Here is a 14,847-nt window from a genome sequence, read left to right as displayed (position 1 = left end):
AAAGATTCACTTTGGAGTGTGAAGGCTTAAATTAATTTTTTTTAAATGTTTTATTTATTTCTAGGAGAGAGAGAGAGAGAGAGAGACAGCGCGAGCAGGGGAGGGTCAGAGAGAGAGGGAGTCACAGACTGAAACAGGCTCCAGGCTCTGAGCTGGCAGTCAGCACAGAACCCAACGCGGGGCTCGAACCCACAAACCGCGAGATCGCGACCTAAGCGAAAGTTGGACGCTTAACCGACTAAGCCACCCAGGCACCCCTTAAATTAATTTTTTTTTTAAATGACCTAATAGGGGTGCATGGCTGGCTCTGTGAGTGGAGCGTGTGACTCTTGATCTCAGCGTTGTGAGTTCAAGCCCAGTGTTGAGCATAGAGATTACTTAAAATCTTAAAAAAGATAACTAAAATGGCATAATAGTGTATAATGCTGACTCACTTCCTCACGGCTTTTTCTGTGCATTCTATTATACCTTGGATGATACAGTCAGCATTTTTTTGTTGGTGGTGGTGTTTTGCCTTTTGTTATTTTGTTTCAGGTCATAAAAGAAATGGCTTCATTGTCCATTTTCTCTTCTTTCTCCTCCATCATCAGCTGGCATTTTTCAGGCTATGTGTCTCCTGATCTGTGCTGAGATGTATCAGGTGTCCAGACTGCAGCACATCTGCGAGCTGTTCATCATCACACAGCTGCAGAGCATGCCGAGCAGGGAACTGGCCTCAATGAACCTGGATATAGTTGACCTGCTAAAAAAAGCCAAGGTAATTGGCCCTATGCATCTGGTTGTTTAATTTTAAAAAAAATCTTCTAAAAATTCTACTTTAAAATTTTTTTTCTGTTTATCAAGAGACTTATTAGTGTTTGTCTTAGTTTGGAAGTTTGGCGAAATGAGGGTAAAGTGCTCTCATGGCAATTTCTGTGGCTAGACAATTTTGAAGAATATGATTTTTACACGGTCCTTTTCTGAGGAGGTTGAATTTGCTGATAGGAAATGTTTCAACTAATGACGGCCTGTATTAGAGTCATTTGAGTATGTTGCTTTACTATGCCATATAAGCATTATAGGAAATAGATTACTTTGAATTTCCCCCAATCACATCTTAGGGTTCATGAAAGAAAAATGATATAATTGGTCTGTACACACTGATAGAGATGGTTAGGCTAAATTCATTTATTTGTTCATTCACCCATTTTTCTACTTCATGGACATGTTTTGAAGTTCCCAGTTGTTTGTAGGAGGTATGGATGTACTTCATAAATCCTTTCAAATGCCTTTTATTGATCTGTCTCGTGGTATCATTGAATATATTCAGTAAAAACATTTGAGTTGATAGTCACTGCAGCACACTGTACTTTCTGGCTTCTTCCAAGCTTCGAGCCATTTTATTTTTAAGGATTGTATTCCTGCACATTCTAGGGAACAGCATTTATACAGTTAAGCTAATTATGAGTAACTGCAGGTACAAAGATTGTTGGAGGCTGGCTCTGGCAGGTCCAGGGGTCCCTGAAGGATGGACGGTGTCGGTGAGAGAGAGAGTGAGAGAGCCCCGAGATTCTTTGTGGTCACCAGGCAGGCATCTCTGTCCTGTCGGTTTTGGTGTCTTTATTTTAAGGTTCAACAATAACATGACATCAGAAGACAGAATTTTTACAGGGGCTAATTATTTGTAATAATATGCTTTGATCAACGGAAGGTGTACAGAAACAGGCTTTACAAAAGTATTCTTGCAGAACCTCCCCATATTCTTGACGTCAGTCCCCCAGATTAAGATACTAACAAACTTATCTTACTTTGCATGGATAGGCCTCTAGACATTTTTTAATCACAAGAGGAAGAATGTATATTAGGCTTGTTCCTAAGTTGCTTGAGCAAACCTTCTCCTTGATGCTGAATGTACAAGCACAATCGGGGCCGTAAATGTGTCAGTCTTTGCATCTGGGTTTATGTTTTACCTACTCTTATCTATCCTCATCCCAGCTGCCGGTGTAAGGGAGGGGGTTTGTGGGATGTAGGCCTTGAGGAAGGGACTGCTATGCTTCACCAGTTAGCAAAAATACATGTAATGACTTATGTTCTGCCCTCATCTGTACCTTAACTTTAAATTAGGCTCTTTGTCTCGGGGCCAGGCTCAATTGTAACTCTTGTGTTCTTAACCCCCATTTTTTTTTTTTTTAATGTTTTATTTATTTTCAGGAGAGAGAGAGAGACAGCGTGAGCAGAGGAGGGTCAGAGAGAGAGGGAGTCACAGACTGAAACAGGCTCCAGGCTCTGAGCTGGCAGTCAGCACAGAGCCCGACGCAGGGCTCGAACCCACGAACCGTGAGATCATGACTCAAGCGATAGTCGGACGTTTAACCGACTAAGCCGCCCAGGCGCCCCTTAACCCCCATTTATTATCTCAGTCTTGGATCTGCAAGGTCCATAGGAAGAGCCTTTTGACAATCATCCACAGAGCTTTCATCTAAAATCTCTTTTGTAAAGGTAGGAATATGCTTTTCCTTATGAGGTATCTGTGTTCAGAATATGGGTCTGATATAGAATATTGTGAGGCCTGGTCAGTACCAGCAGGCTCATTTCCAACATGAGCCAGTAGTAGCAGAAAGAGATACCAGTTTTCGTTTCTCATGGCAGGAGCTGTGCAAACATTGTCATTTCCTTGCTGTGACTGCCCTCCAGAGAGGCCGGTGTGGCTCCCGGCAAAAGATCCTAGAATATGAATCTGACAAAGGACTGGGCCACATCTATAAATAAACTTGGTCTGGCTCTGGAACTCTCCTTCTGGAACTTGGAGATGTTGTTCCAGCCAGAAATCTGCTATTTCCTCATTCCCACCCTTTTATTCCTTGGAGCAAGAAATGTATCCAGATGTGTCAACCTATCCTTGGTTATTCTACCATTCCATCCCCAGCCCTATGACATTTTCAGGGCTGACAGCAGTCATGGAATATAATGGTGTATATTGAACTTGCAGTAAGCTGAACCTTCTGGTCTTTTTTACAGGAATATATTTGATCCATCATTGGAGACTGTCCGGACTTTGTAAAATATTATTTGGCATACAACACATTGGCTATCCTGATCAGTTTTGACATCCAAAATTAGAAAAATGTAACAACTTTGTTTTCAGGTTGCTAAAACAGAGCCACATAATGGGGCCAAGGACAGACTCTTGACAATTAAAAGCCTGCCCCCAGGTTGAGACAAATTCATTAAGCAATGTGTATATTTCTGGGTGTAGAAGGGAATTCATTTAAAGCATCTGGTCTTTTCTTACTTTCTCCTTAACTATTTTGGAGTTTCTTTCTTTTATAAACATCTTACGTATTTAATTTTAAAAATAAAAACAAATTAGAAAAACTGAGTAACCGTTTGCACATGGTTAGAGCTCAAAGCTGAGCCGCTGGCTGGCCAATGGACTTACAAGTGCAGTGTGCTATATGAGGCGCAAGTCTTTTGCCGACACCACAAGGGTCTCTAGCCCAATGAGTAGAATTTGGTAGTAATTCTAGTTAAAAGAAAACAAAACAAAACAAAAAAATATTAACCTTGATCTCTCTTTGTAATAATCTTTACATTGAGTTTGGGATAAATACCTTCTAAATTTAGTTTAAAAACTATTTTTTATTCTTTCTAATATTTCCTTCCACAACCTCAGTTCATTTCTGATGTGTTATTTTCATACTATTCTAACAAGTCTGTCAGACTTGTCTCACAAGCTTCTCTTTCCTTATTCCTGTAGTACCCTGTCAGTTCAGACAACTTCTTGTGTGGTCCCATGGATTTTTAGGTGCCTCCTGCACACATGCACGTATGCATGTTTCCTCACCAGTGTCACTGATGATTGCCTTGTCAGAAATTCTCCCTGACTCTGTGCTTCCTGATTATGCAATTATCGTTATTTATTTATCTTCAATTTTAAAAGTGTAAGATATCAGCTCTTTTTAAATTCTATTCATTGTTTCTGAAGACTATTCTATTTTCTAGGATTAAGTCCCCATTTACCAGTCTTCCTTTATTCTGTTCTTAGTGGTTCCTAATTTGGCGATTTACAAATCCAAGGTAATAGGATAATTCGCTTCCTCAGTTCTCTTTTGAAGTTCCTAGTTTGAGGCTTTAGTTTACCAACCAGTTCATACTGTTGGTCGTAATTCAACCTTTCCTTCATTGTTTCTCCGACTAATAGAAGGAGAAACTGTCTTTTTTTTAATGTTTTATTTATTTCTGAGAGAGAGAGAGAGAGACAGCGTGAGCAGGGGAGGGTCAGAGAGAGAGGGAGATATAGAATCTGAAACAGGCTCCAGGCTCTGAGCTGGCAGTCAGCACAGAGCCCAACGTGGGGCTCAAACCCACAAACTGTGAGATCATGACCTGAGCCGAAGTCGGAGGCTTAACCGACGGAGCCACCCAGGCGCCCTAAAACTTTTAATAGACTTAGACTTTGAGTAGATTTCTGAATAATCAGTTTCTGAATACTCTGTTGTCATCTCTGCTAGTTTTGTACTGTTTATCAAGAAAGCATCCTTCATACCTTCCATGGGGTGGAGCAGTTTGGTGTTCTATGACTTTGGCCCTCTAACCTTTCTCAGTTCATCACAGTAATTCCACCTTCAGGTTCAGATTTGTCCATCAAGTTTAACTCTTTAACATCTAAGAGAAGCTTCTTTCCCTTAATTAGATTAATTTCTCTCATGTGAGGTAAAGATCTCCTTATCTCTACTCCCTTTTAAATCCTATCTGGCCAAATGTTGATGATTCCTATGAAGTCCTGTTAACTCTAATATTAAAGTTTTAAAGTCAGTATCTTACTTATGATTTATGTGTTAATATTTGACTGCTTCAGGCCACCAGTTTGGTTTCTGGCCTTTTCCTTGTGAGTTTCTGGGTGTTTTCTCCACCATTATTATTCTTCACAGAACTATTAAATGCTATAGCATTTGGTTTATAGTATTTTTGTTCTGTTATTTATTTCAGTTTAAGCCTGCTTTCTCAGGTTAGTACATATTCTTCCAAAAAAGTAGTTCTTACAGTAAAATGCATTCAGTCTCTTGCTAAGAGCCTGTAATTGTGACATCTCAAATCTTGGTCAAAAATAAAATTTTGCATTATAACCATGTTTTTGTAGCCAGCTATTCATTTCAATGATCTTCCTTCTATTTAAAGTCACAGCCCTTAGGTGATGTTCTGAACTTAGGTTGTTTCTAGGTTATCTGCTTTGGGTTAATCCTCTGATAGCGCTGCTGGCTTCTGTTAAAAATAAAAAAAAAAAAAATAGCTGCACATTCTTATTCCATCTCTAAGATCACTCACATTTGTCAGCTAAAAGATAAGGTGAATTAAAATTGTTAAAATGTGACCTGGGATTAGCTGAATTAAAATGTCTTATGAAAAGTGTCAGAAATTGTGATTTTGTATAATGGAAATCAGAGGGACCTGTGAATTTGTATGTGAAAATATTCCCACATTATAACTTTTTAGAAGAGCAATACTTGAGTTCCTTCCTTAAGATTTAAGATTATAAATTTTTCTTCAATTTCTCATTACTTCTTGCCTATATTTTTGAATTTCTTAAAAGAGCTGTATTTAGCATAAAGGTGGGAACAACCTAAATGTCCATCAATAGATGAATGAATAAATAAAATGTGGTGTGTACATACAGTGGAATATTACTCAGCTTTAAAAGGAAAATGAGGGGCGCCCGGATGGCTCAGTCAGTTAAGGCTCCGACTTCGGCTCAGACCATGATCTCCCAGTTCGTCGGTTCGAGCCCCACATCGGGCTCTGTGCTGACAGCTAGCTCGGAGCCTGGAGCCTGCTTCAGATTCTTTGTCTCCCTCTCTCTCTGACCCTCTCCTGCTTGCACTGCCTCTCTCTCTCTCTCTCTGTCAGAAACATTACGAAAAAAGGAAAATGAATTTTAATACATGCTGCAACATAGATGAAACTTGAGAACATTATACTAAGTAAAATAAAGAGAGATAGCATAACTACTGTATAATTCAGTGTTTATGAGTTACCTGGAATAGACAAAATCATAGAAAATAGAATAGTGGTTACCTGGGGCGCCTGGGTGGCTTAGTCGGTTAAGCATCCGACTTTCGCTTAGGTCATGATCTCGCAGTTCGTGGGTTCGAGCCCCGTGTCGGGCTCTGTGCTGACTGCCAGCTCAGAGCCTGGAGCCTATTTCAGAGTCTGTGACTCCCTCTCTCTCTGACCCTCCCCTGCTCACGCTGTCTCTCTCTGTCTCCTAGAAATAAAATAAAAAATATTTAAAAAAAAAAAAAAAAAAGAATAGTGGTTACCAGGGCTTAGGGGAAGGGGTAAAAGAGGAGTTATTATTTACTGACTACAGAGTTTGGGATGATAAAAACGTTCTGGAAATAGTGGTGATGGTTGCATAATAACATGAATGTACTTAATGCCACTGATGACCTTAAAAAAGGTTAAATGGCAAATTTTATGTTACATCTATTTTACCGCAGTAATAACAAACAGAACTACACTCCTGTATCGAAGCTGCCTGCCACAAAGTTACTGTAATCTGAATTGAGTGGTTAGAGGGATCTCAGTGGACTGGCACCAAGGTTAAGATGTCATGGCCATGGTGCTTCAAGTTTCCCTTCCATTAGCTATTGAAACTCAGAATGAGAAATGTGCTGGAAATGCTGTTCACTGTCACAGAACATCCTAGTTAAAACCAACTGTTCAGACATAACCTTCTCAGAGAAATATGTATACATTGAGACCCATACCCTTAGGTTGATGACGTTTCCTCCACGGTGTTTTCTAGGTTTGCTCCTCAGGTGAACGTGTACAGATTTGGCCAAGTGTGTACCTTTGTTAACCATAATCTTGTCTCTGTAACCCAGACAGAAGTGCAGTTGGTGAAGGCTGGGATCTTAGATTAAAAGCTTAAACCAAATCCCCCAGAGCCTTAGCTAGTCTTGTTAACCCCTGCTGTGGGTGCCTCTGCTTCAGGCATTTAGCCGCTCCAGCAGCAGGAGCTTGTTGTCCATTTGATTTGGTTTCTTCACGGCTGTAATCTTATGATTACATGTTGGTCATTCCCCCCTTCCTTTCTGCTCTCAGAGCAGCCCGAAACACGGCCACAGTGAGCGCACAGTGAGGCTCTTGTCGCAGACTGCGCTCCCAGCCTGGTCCCCCTGTAGATGGCTGTCGTGCCCTGCACGGTCTCACGCTTCATTTTTCTTGCAGTTTCACCACTCCGAGTGCCTCTCAACCTGGCTGCTCCATTTCATCGCCACGAACTACCTCATCTTCAGCCAAAAGCCTGAGTTTCAGGATCTTTCAGGTAGGTTGGCAGTTACCATTTGGAGAAGAAAATTGAGTTCTTGGTTCTTACATTTGAGACATAATTTGTAGGATAGTAGTTGTTTAAAAAAAAGTAAAAATAAAAAAGCGTCATACATTTCTTTAAATAGTGCAGGGGCTCCTGGGTGGCTGGCTCAGTTGGTAAAGCATCTGACTCTTGAACTCAGCTTAGGTCTTGTCACAGGATGGTGAGTTCTAGCCCCATATTGGGCTCTGCACAGAGTGTGAAGCACTTACAAAAAAAATACTCAGTGTGGTAATTGAGGACTCTCTACCTTAGAATCAGCTGGCTATACAAGTAGCTTGACCTATGTCACACAAGAAGTTTTCTAATGATTGTTTTATAGCTTCCATCCATTTTTAAATGCACCTTTTTTTTCTGAAGTAGAGAGATAAGGTGACCTCAGGTGGCATTTGATTGTGATTAAATGAGATCTTGGTTTTAATCACCTAAGTCAGGAGCAAAATTTAAATAGTACAGATTTCAAAAGGCTTTTTTTGTGAAAGAATTGAAACTATCATTTAGTGTTTATATCAGTTCTATTGTTCTGATATCTGTATCTATTTAAGTATGTATAGGAATCCATTAAATTACTTGGGAATAACAGGTTTTTTATTGATGAATGTTGCAAAACTTCCCGACAGAGAGTATATATAATGTGATCTGTAAGGTAAATTATAAACATTAAAAACCAATCAAAGTGTGAGCTTCTGAGTGCCGCATAAGAAAAAAGAAAATGAGAACAAAATAGTCATCAGAGTAACAGTTTAGATACAGTGCTTTCCTCATGTTACCTAGAATAGGCTCAAGGAGTAATCAAGTTAAAAGGCAAAGGAAATTAAAGATCACCTAGTTAAGTAGTTTCAAACTCTAAACAGGGACACGTCCTTGGAGATAGATGCCTGAAGGTTTTCTGAGGTGGGGGCAGAAACCAGGGAGTAGCTGAGGGAAGAAGGAAAGAAGAGCAGGCTGAAATTTGTACTTCATGGATGCCCCTGCTTTTATATCTTAGAGTTTTCCATAAAATTTTACTTCTAAAAGATAATCTGCTGCTAACAGATTTGAAAATCCCTGGTTTCTTTCAGCTTCTTGCACAGTTTAGAAAACCGGGAAACACAGAGTCTGTTTTTGGCAGATAGATTCAGTTAGTCAAAAACATTGTATGCCTACTGGGAGCCTTACATAGAATTTAGCTATTAGTGCAGTAGAGCAACATAATAAATTGAAGTCGAATATACATATTTACTAACCGTATACTTTGTGCAAGAAAGAAATAAACCATTCCATTCATAAAGATAAGGCATGCTTCTTGGTGTTAGCAGAGACATTCTTATACAGTTATTCTGTAAGAAGTCCATTCAAAGTGAAAGGAACGAATATTGTGATTTTAGAGCCACTTTCATCATGCTGCCTTAGGTCCCCTTCATTTGTAAAAGAATAAGATTATTTTCCACTTACTGTCTTGTATAGAAATGTGCCACACATGGAGTACTATTAACATCCTTAGGAGAAAGATGCTCCATAAATCTGTTGGGTTATACATTTTTATCTTATTTTATTATACAGTTGACTGTGAATTATGTTATGACTGCCTGGCAGAGTGAGAAGCAGGACTCCAGTGTGTCCTTTGAGAAGGCAGGGTGAGAAGATGAGGCTGTGTCAGTGATGGTCTTAGAATCCTTGAATGGGAGTTAAAAAGGTATCAGGAGTGTTCTGATTCACTGATACCTGTTTATGTTCAGGACCTGCTGTGGTGTGTCCTTGTAGGCAGTGAACAAAGCCTCTGGTGGATAAGGGAGAATTTGCTAGTCTAACTTAGTAGTCACAAACTAGAAATCTGTGGGTTGAATGCAGCTGAATATAGTTTGTCAGCGGTTTTATTTGGGTTACTTTTTTTTAGTGGTCACCATGTAAAAATTGTAACATGACACACTTCTGGCTTCTTTGAAAAGTTGGAAGATCTGGTTACTCTGGACCCCTCTTCCCACATGGCCACAACCTGGAACTGAGCAAGTAGCTGCCCTTTTAAAGGAGCATGTCCCCTCCAGAGTATCCTAGTCACCTCTCCTCCTCCTTGTTGCCTTATACTTCAACTCTTTCACAGGGTCACTTGAAGTTGGAAGGGTTCTTGTCACCATCAATTTACAGGTCCCTTAAATAATTTCCCATTTCTGGTTTCAGAAAAGTATCAAATTATTATTGGAATTATGTGAACTCTTTTCTCTTGAGTAAGAATTCTTCTTTGGGGTTGTTTAGAAATTGAAAAGTAAGAGTAGACAAGATGTTATGTTAATGCTGGCATTGATGCAACAAAACTTAGTCAAATAGCTTTAAATTTTAGATACATTTTATATGCTGGACTCTTTTGAAAACAAATAGCAATACACAAGAATATGAGTTACCCTTGACATTTATGGATTCATTATTCCCACAGTTTAATTTAGCCCAATATTATGTTACATATTATATATTACGAAGTTTTTTGGTCTTATTTTAGTTTTTGTTGGCTGCCAGAGCTCACCTGTGATAATTTTTCTCTCTGTTTTTTTAAATTGTAACTGAGGGAGTAGTCTCAGGTCTTCTTTTCTTCGTAATGAAACTACAACTAACTTCCTTGAGCTGCTAGACTGTTTCTTTATATCCAGGTCCTGCAGCCTGGATCAGGTCCTCATTAATCTGAATTATGATATATAAGGTCAAACAGTAGATGGAGAAGTGGGAACTGACTTAGCAGAAGGAAATCTAAGTACCCACGGATGGGAATACTATGAGAAACAAGCTGGTTCACCCAGCAGAATATCAAGAAGCCTTAGAAATCTCAGGGACCAGGTATTTCAGAAAGCAGAATGAGGCTTGGGGCTGAAAGCAGTAGAATTAGTTGAAAGTTGATGAAGAAGCTTTTGCTGCACTCCATCCCACCCAGGCAGGCAACTCCTTTTCCCTCATCATCCTGGAATGGGAGGTTTATTCCTGGAGAAATTAAACCAAAAAAGTCATAGAATCACAAACTCCAGGTATAGCTGAGATTGGTTTAAGGAGCTAGACTGAAAACTTAAGGAGTCATGTGTAATTGTGCATGTTGTACAGTAAGCCTCCAGCCTCTTCCTAGAATTTCTGGAAGCTGGGTGTTTGCCACCTTGACTCCTATACTCTAGGCATGAAATTGAACCATCTTTCTCTGGTCTCAGAGAACAAATTTATAGGTACGTTCATTTGGGAATTCTTTCAGTGAACCCAACAAGTATCTGCTCAGTTATTCCACCAGTCAGTAAGTCCTTCTCATGACCACAAGATATCCAAACAGCTTTCTAATATCTCACTCTTAAATGTAAGGAGACATCCGAGGATCTGCAGGTATTTTAGGCAGTGTCCAATATGGAAGATAGATACCAAAACCAAAATAAAATTAATAAAAACAGAAGAGAAAGGATTTAGAGGAACAAAGAATAGGAAAAAAAAAACCCTTTAAAAATTATAAAATTAATATCTTGAAAGAATAAGAGACATAAATCCATAAAGCAGAATACAGTGTTATTTTAAAAAACAATATTTATAGAGCCAGAAAGTAGAACGATGATTGTGAGGGACTAGTGGGGACAGGTAGGGGAGAGTTGTTTAATGGATGTAGAGTTTTAGTTTTGCAAGATGAAAAGAGTTCTGGAGATTGGTTGCACAACAGTGTGAATGTGCTTATTTGTATACTTAAAAATTGTTAAGATAATAAATTTTATGCTATGTGTGTTCTACCATAATTTAAAAAACAATACAGGAATAAGAAATTGTTCTTGGAAAATAAAACAAAAAATAAAGGAGTTGAAACAACTACATACGAATTGAAAGATAAAGATAAGGACATCTCCCAGAAAGCAGGACAAACAGTTAAAGAGACAAGAGAGGAAGTTAAAAAAAAACAAAACTGGGGTCAGTCCAGGAGACGAAGTATCTGAGTAATAGAAGTTAATACAGAATAAAACTGGAGAGAAAATTAGCAAAGAAATAATTCAAGGAGTTTTCCTAGTACCAAAGGACCCAACTCTTCGGATTGAAAGGATCTGCTGAGTGCTCGGTTTTTTGAGTGAACAAGGCCCATCACTGGGACATGCAAGAACACCGACTACAAATAGAAAAATCTAAAACTCTTAAAAGAACACAGAGGACTTACCAAGAACTATGAATCTTAATGGTAGTAGAGTTTTCAATAACTTTGGAAACTAGAACACAGTGGAATTCTGTCTTCAACATCCTAAGGGAAGTTTTCAACGTAGAATTCTGTACCAAACCTAATTATCAGTTGTGTATGATAATAGGATAAAGAGGATCAAGATGTTGCATCACAAGCAAAGCTTCAAAAATACTTCATATGTACCCCTTTTTTCAGGGAGCTAATAAAGGTTGTGCTTCACTAAAACTAGAAAATAAACTGAATGAAGGACCTAGAGTCTAAGAGTGGAGGGATCCAATGCAAAAGCATGAAGCAGGCCTAGAAGGCAAGAGGGTGCAGGGCACTGAGGGCTCTCTGAGCCCTGAGGGCAGGGCTCTGAGGAAGGGAGATCTCCAGGGCAACCACAGGACCGGCAGCTGGTACCAGAGTGGTTAGATTATCTAGTGACTGTGGTTGGGGGAGAATGGAATTGAGTGGATGTTAAAGAGTTTGGAAGGAAAAGTCAGCTATAAAGAAAACTAACTAAATGAAAACCAAGTCTGTTATCCTCTCCAAGAAAAATTAGTCTTATTTGGGAGGGTAAAGAAAGGAACATAAATACTACTTGATGAAGCCATGGGCAAGATGTATATTATTGTAAATCACATAATATAAATCCTGATGACTGATTTAACCAAAATTGTGCTAAACAATTTTGGAAGCATTGAGGGAAAGGCCGAGGATGTATAGCAGAACTTGGATCCCGTTGATTAAATAAGGAATCAATAGTTACTATCTAAACTTGATCCAAAATAAAGTATTTGCAATTAACATTGTTTTTTCTAAAAATTTTAGTGGAAGAACGCAGTTTTGTTGAAAAGCACAGATGGCCATCGAATATGTACTTGAAGCAGCTTGCGGAATACAGGAAGTATATTCACTCCCGGAAATGTCGTTGCTTAGTAATGTAACCCAGAGCTTTTATATACATACACTTTTTATTATTATTATTATGAAGAGGAATGGGATACCTCTGTGTTCCAGTAAGATTCTGTGACTGAAACCGATATGGGCGTTAAAAATAATTACCATACAGCTCAATGTGTTTGTTCTCTGGAAAAACAAAACAACAACAAAAAAAACTACTATTGTGATCTTAAAAGGGAACAAAATATACTGTAGGCTAAAACTAAGGCATCATCACCCTAGTCTATAAAGCTGTTGTACAGCTACTTTTTCCCTTTAAGATGCCCTGTTGCTTTAGTGATACTAGTACCCTTCCCAGTTAAGAAATGTTTAAATTAAGAAAAAAAATCATGTAGGATTAATTTTAAAATTTCATCATGTCTGATTAATTGTTCTATTAAAATAAAGGGCATTTTAAAGACCCAGTAGGACTATTTCAATAATGAAAAATCTAGGGTAAAGCTGATCAGTCTGAAATTTTAAGAAATAGAAAGTTGCATGGAATTTTGAAAGTGAAATGCCATGTGGTTTCAAATCACTAACAAGTTTTGAACCATCGTGAAAAAAAAATTATTTTTCTGTGGATAACCCAGCTGAGCCACCTTGTCTCCTCTCTGGATTCTGACTGGGCAGGAGAACCTACACAGGGCTGGCTGTAAGGCCATGTAACCTTTGTAGTCACAAGGGCCCATGCTTGGTTCAATGCTCTGCCATTGCCATCTTGAAATTCTTAATAATATTTAAAGAAAGGCTCTGCATTTTCACTTTGCACTAGGCCCCCAAATTATGTGCATCTCCTGGTAGGATATGTACTGTATTTTCATGCTCAAACGTCATTCTCTCTGAAAGCAAAAAAGAGTCATTGACATCAAGGGAAGAGAAGGAGGCTTGCTGGAAGGAAAAGATCACATGGGGTTTCCCATCCTTGAGGAAGTCTATATCACTGAGGGCCTCTGCTGCCACCTCCATGGGCAAGGGAGGCGTGCCTTGTGTTGTCTCCGTGTTGGAACACTCACAGCTCTGGCTCCGTAACAGCTGAACAAATGCTTTCTTGATCATTCTGAGACCAGGATGTGAGTAAAAGTGACTGACCGGTGTGGCTTTAATGCACATTTATAAAGATGCTCATAGGAAGAGATGCTTTCTAGAGAATTTGTAATCAAAGACTCAAGAGTTTTTTAATAACTTACTAAGCTTAGGATGTCAGCAGCTTGAATTGTTTGAATTCTGAGGACCGAAGGTTATTTAATGAGGAGTAGCCTAAACCTTGTCCTTCAAGATAACCTAGTAAGTTAAAAGAAAGGCTATAAATCAGACTCATTACATGTAGAGAAACTAGTACTAGGATAGGATTATAGTTTCTCTTGTATCACATGTCAACAGAAATAATTACATCAGAAGCTCACAAGCCGAGAGATGGAATACCAGATTACTATTTACTGTCAACATCATTTTCATTTGTAATTCCGTATTGGTATATAATTTTCTTTTTATTCCTAATGACTTTCGAGGACACCTAGTTTTTCCAGCTACTCAAAGGTTTAATTAAACAGTTTTATACCATAGTATTAGACATAATACTATACAGTTAGTCCTTGGATGTATATCAGCACTGTTAGAGTAAGACCGTAAAAATGCCCTATATATATATATCTTCTAAGAAACCTGATTTTAATTAGATTGTATTGATGAAGGTTACTGGAATGCATTTTATGTTTTTTGCATTTTGATCAGTTGAGTTAATCAACTATTGGCAAATCCCGTTTGGCAAAGATAAGCATTGTAAAGAATAAATACTATAGTAGATATCTAGAAATTCATATTTAAAGTCTTTTAAAACACAATGATAGTCTTATGTTCTTCCTAAGTGTAGTTTTACCCCTGTGTGAATTACAGCACTTAAAATTCTAAATTAGTAACTTTTAATCTAGAAAATTGAAAAAATATTAAGTTCTAAAGCAAAATAAAGTATTTCTCGAAACTACTGTCTAACATTTACAAAGACCATAGATACTTTTTAGGTTGTTTGACCTGAGTGGGAGTTAGGATTGAAGCTGGTGCTCTGGAGTATTGAGCATGTAGTTTTTATTATGAAAGTTCTTTCCCACCTGTGTGAGTGACTCAAACACACTGATGTCATGGCTCCTCAGAGCTAGTCAGAACAGTAATCAAATTAGTTTTTAAACCTAGAGTTTTCAATACCTTTGAATTAACCTTTGAAATTGAATTAATTCAATTTAAAATAACAAGAAATTTAAAAATACTTATGAGCTCTCTTGGAGAAATGAATGCTGTTTTTGAATTTTTTTAATTGAAAGATTATTTCTAGACAAATGTATGCTTTGTGCTCATCTCTGCTTCAACATATTTACCAATCATTTTAATTAGAGAAGATACTGTGTGGTAGAACTAA

The 14,847-nt window shown here is 38.3% G+C and overlaps 1 protein-coding gene and 1 non-coding gene across 3 annotated transcripts in view; both read left to right on the top strand.

Annotated features, from left to right (window-relative positions):
* The window catches only part of RHOBTB3 (Rho related BTB domain containing 3), a 61,505-nt gene extending 46,970 nt beyond the window's left edge, over positions 1–14,535 (top strand). For both annotated transcript variants that reach the window (XM_039239400.1, XM_039239399.1), the window contains exons 10-12: positions 591–757; positions 7,210–7,306; positions 12,324–14,535. In XM_039239400.1, coding sequence (XP_039095331.1) covers positions 591–757; positions 7,210–7,306; positions 12,324–12,439 — 380 coding nt within the window. In that variant the 3' untranslated portion in view covers positions 12,440–14,535. The remainder of the gene's footprint in view (positions 1–590; positions 758–7,209; positions 7,307–12,323) is intronic.
* LOC120236550 lies at positions 3,366–3,514 on the top strand. Its single transcript, XR_005529699.1, has one exon. It is a non-coding gene; the product is annotated as a small nucleolar RNA SNORA62/SNORA6 family (small nucleolar RNA).
* Positions 14,536–14,847: the final 312 nt, after the last annotated feature.

Source organism: Hyaena hyaena, unplaced genomic scaffold, assembly GCF_003009895.1.
Source record: "Hyaena hyaena isolate Hyena2069 unplaced genomic scaffold, ASM300989v1 scaffold_156, whole genome shotgun sequence".
In the NCBI taxonomy this organism is placed as follows: Eukaryota; Metazoa; Chordata; class Mammalia; order Carnivora; family Hyaenidae; genus Hyaena; species Hyaena hyaena.
Note: the sequence above shows the minus strand (reverse complement) of the source record. Positions and strands in the feature narration are given on the sequence as shown.